Source organism: Drosophila albomicans, chromosome 2R (assembly GCF_009650485.2).
Source record: "Drosophila albomicans strain 15112-1751.03 chromosome 2R, ASM965048v2, whole genome shotgun sequence".
NCBI lineage: Eukaryota > Metazoa > Arthropoda > Insecta > Diptera > Drosophilidae > Drosophila > Drosophila albomicans.
The window spans coordinates 3,082,106-3,094,391 of record NC_047631.2 but is presented as its reverse complement, the minus strand read 5'-3'; the positions used below and the strand labels follow the sequence as shown (position 1 = coordinate 3,094,391).

General features: G+C 34.3%; 2 protein-coding genes across 2 annotated transcripts; one reads left to right on the top strand and one right to left on the bottom strand.

The window, feature by feature from the left end:
* The first annotated feature begins 1,066 nt into the window (after positions 1–1,066).
* Positions 1,067–8,253, top strand: LOC117575887 (uncharacterized). Its single transcript, XM_034260328.2, has 4 exons — positions 1,067–1,266; positions 6,563–6,839; positions 6,901–7,054; positions 7,849–8,253. The coding sequence occupies exons 2-4, from the start codon at positions 6,597–6,599 to the stop codon at positions 7,947–7,949; spliced, it is 498 nt and encodes a 165-aa protein (XP_034116219.1). The 5' UTR covers positions 1,067–1,266; positions 6,563–6,596; the 3' UTR covers positions 7,950–8,253.
* Positions 8,254–8,286: 33 nt separating this feature from the next.
* On the bottom strand, positions 8,287–9,360 carry LOC117574309 (mesencephalic astrocyte-derived neurotrophic factor homolog). The gene is given in 5 exon segments (XM_034258118.2): positions 8,287–8,650; positions 8,714–8,855; positions 8,956–9,032; positions 9,035–9,079; positions 9,168–9,360. Coding segments are annotated over 5 exon segments (516 nt in total). The 5' UTR covers positions 9,253–9,360; the 3' UTR covers positions 8,287–8,483.
* Between the last annotated feature and the right edge of the window lie 2,926 nt (positions 9,361–12,286).

Here is a 12,286-nt window from a genome sequence, read left to right as displayed (position 1 = left end):
AATCTCGTATTTACCATTTTAAACTTAAGTGAAACAAGCAACCGACAAGCAGGTCAGAAGCCAAAAATAGGCGACTTCGAAGCATGTTAGTGTCATATCTATGGTTGCGTATCTCATACTAGTTATCAACCACTTCATGGAATACGGATGTTCATGGCATTGTCGGGTCTACGACGGGTGCTGCGGCTAACAATCCTAAGAAATGAAACGACATCGACAACGAGAAGATGCCGAAGTAATAAGCTACTTTTAATGATTTGCTTGGGCTTCTAGTGCAAAACTCTTGTTAGTTAGTCAGTACCTTGTTAGTACCGAATGAACGGAAAGCAAATGAAACGCTTGAAAACAATAACAAAAAAGAACAGGTTTGTGCTAACAGCTGTCAGCGCAGTGAAAGCTCTGCACGAAAGCTCCAATAGGTAACAAAATAACCTTTTGGTCTTAGAACATTAGCATACCGTGATAAAAACTTAATCAACGTATACGTACATATGTATATATGTATGTGGTGTCGCAGTTTCTGTCGGTTTAAGCATGATACAATTATACAAGGTAGTCTCGTCGGAAAAAGCTTTCGTCAGTACGCATTCGTTTTTCGACGCAAGAGGTTGTCTGCGGACGAATTTGTTTCTGCAATTAACCCTTGCGCAAAATGACATTTTGCAATGTATGCCGTAGACACGGATAGAATTAAAAACATTTTCGAGAATTAGAGAATTCTCATATATATTATTAATATTGTTCGTAAACAATTTACATTTTAAAAATATGTTAAAGAGACATTAATATCAGCTTCAAAAAATATGTAAATATTAATTGCATCGTCAAAGGGTTAATGCGCATTTCATTGTCGTCTCGCTCACACTGCTGTGCTGAGACTCTTTCACTCGCACTCATTGTTTTGTTTAAAGTCGGACAGCTTTTTCCGACGAGACTACCTTGTATAATTGTATCATGGGTTTAAGCAACTGTAGTGAGAGGTCGTGGCGGCTCAGCAAAGAGAGCAAAACGCTTGCCATTTGGTGATGCGATCGCCTCTATATGCGACTCTCATGAACATTCACATGCGATTTCAGTCGAAACGCGAAACTCGAGGGAAGCACAACGGCGTCTTGCGCTACTAACGTGAAAAAAAGTCTCGTCAATAATAATATTCAATACTGTTAAATCTCTGTTAAGCAAAAATTAATTCATTGTAGTCAATTTTCAACAACAGACCCAAAAGGGTTTCCTTGAACATATTGGTGTTCGACTTATCTAAAAAGTGTAAGTGTAATCAGCTAATTGCGAACGGTTTTGGCAGTCTTGGATTCCCATCGAAATGCAATTGTAAATGCCAAGTGTCTGACATTATCAGCAAACGAATGCAATTGAGTTTTTTAAACTGTGTGTGAGTGCGCCTAGGCATCGATAATCGATGGATCGCCAAATGCAAATCAAGTGATAAACGATCGCTACAAAATTAAAATAACAGGCGTGCAGCATTTAGTTGATGTAGGAGCACCAGCTACATATAGTCGCGTCCCCAGTGCTCTGTGCCTCTTGATGGCCTCTTCCTCTCCTCCCCACTCCTTTCATGCAATATCAGTCTGAGGCGATCGTCAGCCGTAGACAGTCGCGATTCGAAGTCACAGTCGAGTATTTTTTTTAGTGTTATTTATACAAAATATATTCAATTTCATTTAGCTTGTCGTTGTCACTGTCGTCGCCAGCAATTTCAATATTCAAATGATCATGAGCGCTTGACTTTGACTTCACATACTCACGTTGAAAAGCGAAGCGAGTTTCTGAGCGCCTGCAAAGGCAGCTATATAATTATGATTAATGCTCTAAACAAATACCAAAACAAAACCAGAACAGCTTAATATTATTATTAGACTAAAGTATGTTTTGTTTCCCAATGCTCAATTTATTGTCGGCATTCAACGCAATGTACTGATAATATAACAGAAATGTATTTGTATTTTTGAAACCGAGCTCTATACACGGAGTTTGTGTATTGTTCCTCAAATGGCGAGCATAATATGTCCTTGAGATTATAATCTATTCCCCTACTAATAATATGATAGACAAATATGGAACTATGATGTCAGCGTCATCTTTCACTAGTACATATTCGAACCGTGATGTCATAAAATCCAGAGACAACAACCTGCAAGGTTCTTTTTTTTTTAAATGCATAAAATACGTATATACATTTAAAGTTTATATGCACCGCGATCATCATTCAAATGTTCAATAACGTTCAGTCATTAAAAATTAAAATATCCTCTATTAAAAAATACTTACTTTTTTTATAATGTGGAAAAACTTGTGACAAAATTGAGTCGAAGGCCATAGTAGCTAAGCACTCCCTTCTTTTAGTTATTATATTATTTTGTGTAATAATTAAACACGTAAATAAATCAATAAATAATATGACAATATTTAAATCAAATAAATTCTATAAATGTACGTATTCTCTACTAATTTGAAAGTATACCCATTTATTTTATTGTAAGTACAGAATATTTTTGTAGGAAAGCCAAGAGCAACAAAACGCGAAGGTTAAAATTTACAAGGCAATCAAAAAGATATCTAGATAAACTAGAAGAGTTCTTTGTGGAATACACAGACTATTTTTATAAAAATGTTCTAATGCTATAAATGAGGCCGTCGAGCACCTACATACATACATACATACGTAGGTGAATGTCGGCGCTAACATCGGCACAGTGGTACAAAACTAATATTGCGGAAAGATGTACTGCCTTGACCTAGCATTTAGCTACATTTTTCTCAAATTGCTTAAGCAAGATGGAAATAATTCATTCCATTATAAACGTCAAACGTGGTAGCTTGCTGGACCACCTAAATGAGGCTAAAAGCATTTTAATTTGTTTAAAATATATAGAGCTTTATATCTGTAGAACTGAGAGCACATATATTGCGACCTTGAGACTATAATAATTTACTCTGTGGTATGGTTGTGTTAGGTTCGTTTCAAAAATGAATCATTTTGAGCGCAATCACAAATGTGTTTTTTCTTACTTTGAGAAAAACAAAATTCTGGGGTTAACTTGTTTTTTTTAGTCGAACGCGTTCAATGTTTGTTCATGACCATGACGTCGTTGACAACTTTTATTGACTACATATAAAAAAATGTTTTTTCTTTTTATAGATACATACATACCACAAAATATTTCTATATATGTAGATACAAACTTTCGTATACAATGAACAGCGTCCGGCAGCGCAAATATTAATTGAATAAAAAGGCAGCAATTGAGTTCGAGTATGAGTTAATACATCTGCAGCAACTTTAATCGATTAATACTCATGAAGTTTGCCAGTCAATAAATTAGAAACCAAGAGTGCCACATATTTATTATATTTATTTTTTAAAAACCAAGTTTCAACTCAAGTCTGTAAACAAAACACCAAAAAACAAAAACGAAGTCAGAAATTTCAACTTGTCGAATTTGGGAGAATGATTTTTGACCGGTTTGGCAAGGCACTTAAAGTTTAGTTGTTCAGTTTTTTAGCCAGGGACTTGGGATTAAGTAATTTAAACATTGTCGAAACCGATTGGCAATTCACTTGATTTTATTTTGTGCTTTTCTTTGTCCACAGCGTAAAAAGTAACGCAACAAATGTCAAAGGTAATTACACTAGAAGTGTAAAAGTTAGTCGATGTTGATGCCGAGAACAATTACGGTTAACATACATAATTGATGCCCGATTTGATAGGGGCACACGATTAATGATAAATGGCAGATACAAGCACATACATATATACATATGTATATACATGCAAACGAATGTACGTATGTGACTGCAAGTGTGGATGTTCAATAAACAAAACGCTCAATGTACACATAAATTGTTTTAGCCGTTAGTTGACCACGCCGGAGGCGGGTGTAGAGATGGATAAAGAGGAACTTCAATGACCCATATTCAGGCTAGCGCCATTGTTTTTGTGTGATGCTTGTTTTATGTCTGGTGAACGGAAAAATACCAATTTATTATATTGAAAATGATAATTTTTCCGAACTTATTGTAATTTGGAATTGCATATTGAAAAAATCATTTAAATTAAATGGAATAGGAATATGTTAGCTCCTCAATTGAAAACTATTTTTTTTTTAATTTTACTTGTTTTAAGCTTTCACATTCTTATATGGAAACATTTTACTTTTTTATAAATATTAAAAATTGCTTTCTTCGCGTCAACTTAAAAATTAAATAACACACAAGATGTTGCAATGCGGCAACCCAACACGGTGCAATGACAATCGTAGCAAGTTGCGCTTGTTAAGCACTTTTCAGCTTAAGCCCACACACTCACTGACAACAGCAGCCGTTGCCTCGGGAATTCGTTAAAAATGTTGCCAGCAAAACGCGTTGGACTCGCGCGAGTTTTGTCCACCCACTCTTTCGCTTGAACTTGACTCTGTGATGTTTGCGAGCTATTTATGACGACATTCAGCTTTTCATTCCGTTTACACTGCACACAAGCGGAAGTTAACGTCATCTTTAAATATATACATACATACATATGTGTGATTATTACTTGAACTATTAACAGATGGCTATCACATTTGTCTATAACTGGCCAGTGTTGCGCACAAATTACTCAACTTTTCGCTAGAACATTGCGATCGTTGTGTATCTCTGGCAAAGAAACTTACTATTAGCAGTTTCTCCTATCTTCTTAAGTGTACGTAGATATTGGCTCACATACTTGAATTGTTTGCATTCCACTGGCGTAGGTTTCCTCATAACCGCATCAAGAGCCTCAAGTACTCTATGTAGTATTTAGTATCTTGCATCTGGCACAGACTCAGACTATATATTGTAATGTACACACTGTACATGGAAAAGAGAATATACATATGAATAAAGTCAGAGGCAACTGAAGCGTTTTGTAATTTTAGATAGAAGCCCTAGTTTTCTGCGGTAACTGCGCATTTAGTACACGGCGATAAATAGGTACATATGTTACATGTGTTTATTTTTGTATTATTTGCAATAAAAGTTTAGCAAAGAAATAAGTTTTACCAAGGATTTAAATTCTTCTGATTTTGGATGTTTAAATTAATTCCAAACCAATTTTGCTGTTTTTTGAATGAGAAACTTAAATATGAATTAATATTACTCAACAACAACAAATAATATCGAAAACTTGTTCAAAGCATAACACATGCCTGGGTAATCGTATACAAGCAAGCACACCGACCTTAATATATGTACATATGTACATACATACATATGTATGTAATTATGCCCAGCTATAGCACAACGTGTTTTTGAAATCAGCCCCTTAAAAGTTTACTTCTCATTTCGTATACACAGCAGCCCCTTGGCCCGAGTCTCTCCCCTTCGCCAACCCATCAATTTAATTGCGTAATTTGTTTAGCATGTTTGTTGCCATTCTACGAGTATTTCTCTCTTTTAAGATTTTCTCACATCTTTCGGTACACATTTGCGATGTTTACATTGCCAGCATTCACAATCGTACTTGTAGAGTTCCGTATAACATTTACCAACATTGCGAGAAGATTTTGAAGTTTCGCAATAGATAGATAGTGCATTGAATATTTTCATTGGGACGAACAAGAATATTTTTGGAAATTTATTACAGCTCTTTAAATTCTCCTAAGTTAGTTGGAAATTTATTTAAATGTTATTTTAAATTTAGTTTGATATATACATATGTAAATATGTATGTATGTGGCAGCAGCTGCCAAAGCAACAACTTTAATCGCCAATGTAGAGATTGTAAGGAACTGCGCTCTCTTAAATTATCAGCCCTTTTTATGCTGAAAACATATTTTACGGAAAAACGTTATTTTAACATACAAATTCCGTTCAAAGTTATTTAAATTCCGGTTAAATACAATTTTATAAAAAAAAAATTGAGTCATTCAAAATATAATTGAGAATCGTTGAACGATGTGTGGCGAGAGATTTTACTGTGCGATTACTGATTATCTCATCAAAAGTAACATCGTATATCTGCAGGCATAAACATCAGCTGCATTCAACAAACTATTCGGGTTGAATGCAGATGATAGATACAAAAAGGAATACAATTCGGACTGGTTAAATTTACATGTTAAAAAATCAAATTGGAGCTGCCGCTATTCACTCTGCATGTTAAGCATTTGTTTAATTTATTGATAATGCCCGAAAGCCTTGACCCAAGCATTTGGTGTGATGATATCAGCCTCCGGAATTCCCGCATATTGTTGGCGATACGCAATTTTCCTAATATAAAATTCGTCATGAGACTTGCAAAAACAAGTAAACATGGTCGGAGATAATTTAATCCGTTGATATAGTTTGTAACTACAGTCACATATTTTTACTTTTATTATTAATATACTATACTATATGTATATCTATAGTACTGAATTTTCATTTAAGATATTTCGTCGATGTGTTGTTGAATATAAGCTCCATTTATAAGAAAATGTCTCACTAAATATTAGTATCAAAGCATCTGTAAACTATTGATAAATTATTGCTTGCCATACAACTCTTTCAAATACGTGTGTTAACAAACTGTTAATCTTTACAGATCCAGCCAACCCAGTCAATAAATCTCATACAAAATGCCGAAACCACTCGTCAACTCCTGCTGCTTATGCCAGTCGACTCGAAATGGATCTGTTATATCGGGAATTCTGGCAATTGTGCTATCAATAATCACAATAATTGTCATATTTACAACTCGTGTGCATTTCAAGACAATTGTTTTTGATTTTATTCCAAATGACGTGGCAAAAATTATTCTTGTCATAAATCTTTGTATGACTATTCTTATATCACTTTTGATGATCGCTGGAGTCCTTAAGGTGCGTTCAAAAATATTTTTCAATATTTTACATTTCGATGCTAACGTTTCGTCTGACACAGCGCAATCATTTTCTTATGGTGCCTTGGGTAGTACTCGGAATTATGATCGCCATTGGCTTGCTGATTTCTGTTATCTACACTGGTGTCGTCTTTTTCATCGATGGATTCGTGCTGACCGGTGTTCTTTGGCTAATTTTCGGTTTAATATGTTGTGGTAGGTATATAACACTATCAGTAACGACATTGATCCATATGCGATTTTGAGCACCGGATCACACTTTTATAGCCTATTTCCACTGCCACTCAGGTCTCCTGCGTTCGAACCGATTTTTTTCTCATGGATTTTAATATGGGGCGAATGTAACATTTGACCTGAACAGAAAAGAACCGAGGTTTTTTGGTGCAGAAGAAATAGGTTATTAGAGTCTATCTGTTCGTTTATTTCTCATATAATCAGTAATTTGCCTATATAGTGCTGAAAGTCAGAAGTGGCACAGCACAGCACAAATGAGGCGCGAACTATTCAGCCCACAATTAGTATTACTAAATATTATTATTACCACACACAATAAAGTAATATGCCTGGCAAAACAGTAGATACTCAATTGTAATCATGACTCTGGTGCAACACAAACATGTGGTCATGCATTGATGGCAAGCCTAGCAGAAATAATTATTACGATTATCTCTACAATCATTACCTGGACCCTGCGGTCCAGGGCCATACAACGTTTATTAAACAGAGCATTTTTTAATAGTATTCTTTTTTTATTTAAACAGTAAACAAATTCAGAAATTTCTCAAACATATGCCCAAAAAGCTTTATTATACAAATTGTGAAAATAATTATTTGCCGAAGTACCAATGCCCAGCTCAAACTGAAAAAAAAATTGAAGATGTTTATATAAGATGCGAGTGTATAAGATGCGAGATAATAATAATAATGCATATAAATTTATTATTTACAATTTGTCGAATCCAGTAAAATTTACATTTGTTTTCTTTCAGCTGTGCTCACATATTGTTGGTGTGTCGTCTACAGCGAATACGTTAATTTATCAGAGGAAAGCGAACGTGGTCGCTACAACAAGCAGCCATACCGTCGTTAATAAGATGGTGCGGACTCTAAAGGTCCCAATTCAATCAACATCATCCATCCAATTCTGTCATTGGGTTTACTTCACGCTCACATCCTACCTTTTAGTTGATAATATGTACTAATAGAGCTTAGCTCATATGTGTGACTAATAATTTTAATTTAATATTTAAAAAAATTGTCTTCACCAGTACAGATATTTATGTATACGTATAACATTAATTTATGAGGCCTTAATAAGTGCAATTGAATTACTTTAATATTAATGTATCACTGTCAAAAAAAAAAAATGTACGTAATTTTTGTAAGCAGAGAATATTTTTAACATGTGAAAATAAAAAAATTAAATGTCTAATAAAACATACGAGTTTATTATTTATGTTCTCTCACATTTTTTATTTCAAAATAGATATTTATTTTTTTCAAAGTCTATCAAAATTGTAAATTAACTATATTTATGTGTGTGTTTGTGGGCGTTTATTTCCTTGAGAGGGTGTGTGTGTGTGTTGTATATGTCTAGTAAATAGCTAAATTAAGCATTAATTCTTTACAGTTCATTGCGAGAGTATTTGGGCTTAAGCTCCTCGATGCGCTTAATAAAGTCAGATTTTTCCAGGCAACCGTCACAGCTCTCGTCCCAGTCGTTGAGAATCTTTTTCAGGTCACGGACCTTCAGCTTTTTGAGATCAACGTTGTTCAAATCTATTTGTTTCTCTGCAAAGTCAAAGGATAACATTAATATAATTAATATACTATAAATTGATATAAAGGACAAACCATAACGTAAATCGCAAATCTGCGCGTCCTTTTTTTTCAGCTTTTCACACACTTTTTCAGCGGGCATTGACCAACTCAAGGGCTTGCTCAGTTCATTCAATATGCCCGTCGCAGACTCCTCAAGACCTCCGAGATAGTAGCACTACGTGGAAAATAAAAACACGTATGTAAGTGTTTGTCAATTTTTTTTTTCTTTCGTTTTAACGTGTTACTATCGGCCGGCGAAATGACCTTCTACTTACAAATCTGTGCTCCTTATTTTTCTGCGTCTTGCAAAACTTCTTGAAGGATGTTTCGATTAGCTTGTAGTCCTTTTCGTCGCATCGTCAAGTGAGTCGGCAAAACGCCTTACAGTTTTCACACAAACTAGAATTACATACAGTGTAAATTCATACAGAAGATTTTGTACTTACGTGGCCAACACTCAACTCGGCACACTAGAATTTTTACGTACCTTCGCAATCGTCCTCTTTTAGCGCCAGTGCCGAATGTGTGGCTAAGACAACAAAACAAGCTAAGAGTACAATATTCGTATTCATTGTGTAAGATTTGACTAATGTTCGATTCAAAATTTTGATTTTATTTAATGCTTAATTTAATAAACCGTCAACCAACTTGTTAGCTATACTTTTTAGAGGTGGAAAAATGCCGATGACACAGACGGCCTCAACATATCGATGTGTGTAATCATCGATTAGTTATGAAAAACATCGATATTTTTGTAGCCAAATTATATAAATTCATTGAGAATTATTATTAATACAATTATACTTTAAACCGTGGTACATAAAAAAAATTATCATCATTACAAATAAAATAATATTCTTTTAATCATAAACAGAAACGACAAAACAGCTTCGTTTGCATTGATCGATCTCTCTCCGCCTTTTTTGTTTTACGTGGATTTATAGACATAAAAACTTCATTAATAGATATTGTTTAACCTTTATTTTTGATAGGCTCTCTATATGTCCATATTTGACTAAGTTCCCTTGCACATAACAACAATTATCCATTTGTCGTTCTTGCAAATTTTCAGCGTGGACGCTTTTACACATATCAGTTTCATTGTTACTTATTAAATATTTACAAAAATCGTAAAAACCTAAATAATAAACCAATTACATTATCCAAATCATAATATATTATATTTTTAAGAAATGTTTGAACTCTTCATGAAGGTTTTTTTTTACGTCAATTATATTGAATGAAAAAAATTATATCGGCAGTATTTATTTCAATAAGATGTTATAGCCTTTTTCCACCGCACGGTTTTCTTTGGTTTTCTTTGGTTTTTTCACGTTCAGGCCGAATGTTACGTTCGCCCCATGTAAAAACCCATAAGAAAAAAAAGTCGGTTTTTCTACGTTCGCGAGCTACGTAGAAGTAGCGAACGCACTTTTTGGGTAATTATGCGATATTTTGATCGATATGACAACGAAAAAGAGCTCACCACTAACAAAACAGCTGACATTAAAGTGCGCCAAGGTATGAAAATAGAAAAATAAAAATTTGATTTTGCTTTTTAAAGCAAATTGTTTATTTTAAATTAGCCAAAAAACTCGCAAGCCGTCAATATCGTGGAGTGGCATCCACGAGGCTATGTTGTTCGAGTTATGGGAGGAGAAATGTAGTGCCTTTTTTGCCCAATCCACAAAGGCGCTCCATAAGGGTGCCAAACTCCTCCCTATTAATTCGAAAATTATCTTCAAAAAATGAATCGTTGTTTCCAGGAACATCGCGCTCCCAAAAACACCCATGCCGTTGATAAAAGTAAATGTATTTATGTAAATATTACATTGCTGCCAGCAAATCTACTTATGTACATAGCCCCAAACATATTGCGATTTCTTTACTATTGGCAATAGCCCATACTCTATACTCCCTTAATTTTCCCTCCACTTCGTCAAAATCCTCATAAAAATCCTGAAATTTAAGAAAATTTTCTATTTTAAAATGCGCGTGCTGTTTTTTGAATTGTCCGCCAACTCGTGTTTACATTTGAACAGCTGACATTTCATAGCGGCCATATTGAGAATTTTACCGTTGCCCATATTTTTTCGGTTCGTGCAGATGGAAACCCCGAAACGGGACTTTAAAAAACGTAGAAAAACTTAGTGAGGTGGAAAAAGGCTATTAAACAATTCGCGATCAGAAGTTTTGTTTAAAATTTTCTGTATAGTCTCAATGATCTGAACAATCTGCAACGAAACTTTGTCCATGTATATTAAAAAAAATCATCATAATATATGTACATAATAAATGCGGAAATAACGGTAATAATTATAAGAATATTTCATAAGTTTGCGAGCACAACAACAACGTCAGCTAACAAACTAGAGCGCCAATGTACAAAAATCTCAAGAAAACATATGAAAACACTTGGCCCTCGATTAACACGGGGTTACATTCCTAGAAATCCTCATGTTAAGCGTGTTAAATTTGGTCTGTTTTTTATTAAAGTTTCATACATTTGTTCAAAATTAACCAAAAGTTACTATGCATATGCCTTTAATAAATGCATAACATTAATATTTTCAAAATTAAAAGTTGGTATTAAATCAAAAAAGTTGCTTCATCTATTTAACTATCAGGTTAAAGTTTACAGAAATCTAAAAATGTTAAATGTTTTTGCTGGCATTTATAGTTTAAGCCAGTTTGTTTCAACATTTTTTCTCTTTTGGTGGATCCTTATCAAAAAATCGTGTAAGAACGAGGTACTTAGCGTGTTAAAAGGGGGATGGGAGCAAATTTGTAACCGTGTAAAACCGAGTTCGTGCTAAAAGAGTCCGTGTTAAACGAGGGCCAAGTGTATAATCTAGTGCTAACAGGAAATGTATATTAGACGCAAACTCCATAAATATTCTTGATGAACATTCGAGTTGATCTAGCTATCTGCTTTCGATTTTTTCCACATCCATCTCCGGACTTGCAAATAAAAATATTAATCACAATTTTAACAAGTAAGAAAGCTACAGTCGAGTCTGCTCGACTGTGAGATACCCTCCACCCATTTTGAATAAACAGAAAATATATTAGGTATTCATTTTAAAAATATACCAAAATAATATTTCACAAATATACTAAATAACATTCCAAATGTTAGTTTAGGTATTTTGATGTAGTACTACATTTAAAATATACCATAGAGTGCAAAATATACCAAATTGTTATCCAAAGCAACTATGATCCCACTGCAGTAGGCGTTTTCCCCATACAAAATTTTTCTTTAATATTTTCGACGTTATTAATCTATAACCTTACTTTCAGGAGTGGTAAAGGCTGTAGATATTATTGTATGTACCAATCCTGCAGTTCTGATCAGAACTTTAAAATTCGCTCGAGCTATAAAATTACATTTGGTTTTCGATTTTTGTCGATTTGCAGGACCGGAAGTCTGCGTGGCAACAATAAAAAAGTGCTTTCAAAAAATTATATTTCTATCTTTTATAGTCTCTGAGATCTAGGTGTTCATACAGACGGATGGACAGTCTGGCAGACGGACAAACTGATAGACGGACATGCCTGTTACATACATTTCCTACCGGCACAAAGTTATAATCGTGTACACAA

Excerpts from the sequence above, each read along its gene's own strand:
- LOC117575887 (XM_034260328.2), top strand. The coding sequence starts at position 6,597 with ATGCCGAAACCACTCGTCAACTCCTGCTGCTTATGCCAGTCGACTCGA. Across the intron at positions 6,840-6,900 it reads TGATCGCTGGAGTCCTTAAG|CGCAATCATTTTCTTATGGT; the intron begins GTGCGTTCAAAA and ends CGTCTGACACAG. Across the intron at positions 7,055-7,848 it reads TTTCGGTTTAATATGTTGTG|CTGTGCTCACATATTGTTGG; the intron begins GTAGGTATATAA and ends GTTTTCTTTCAG.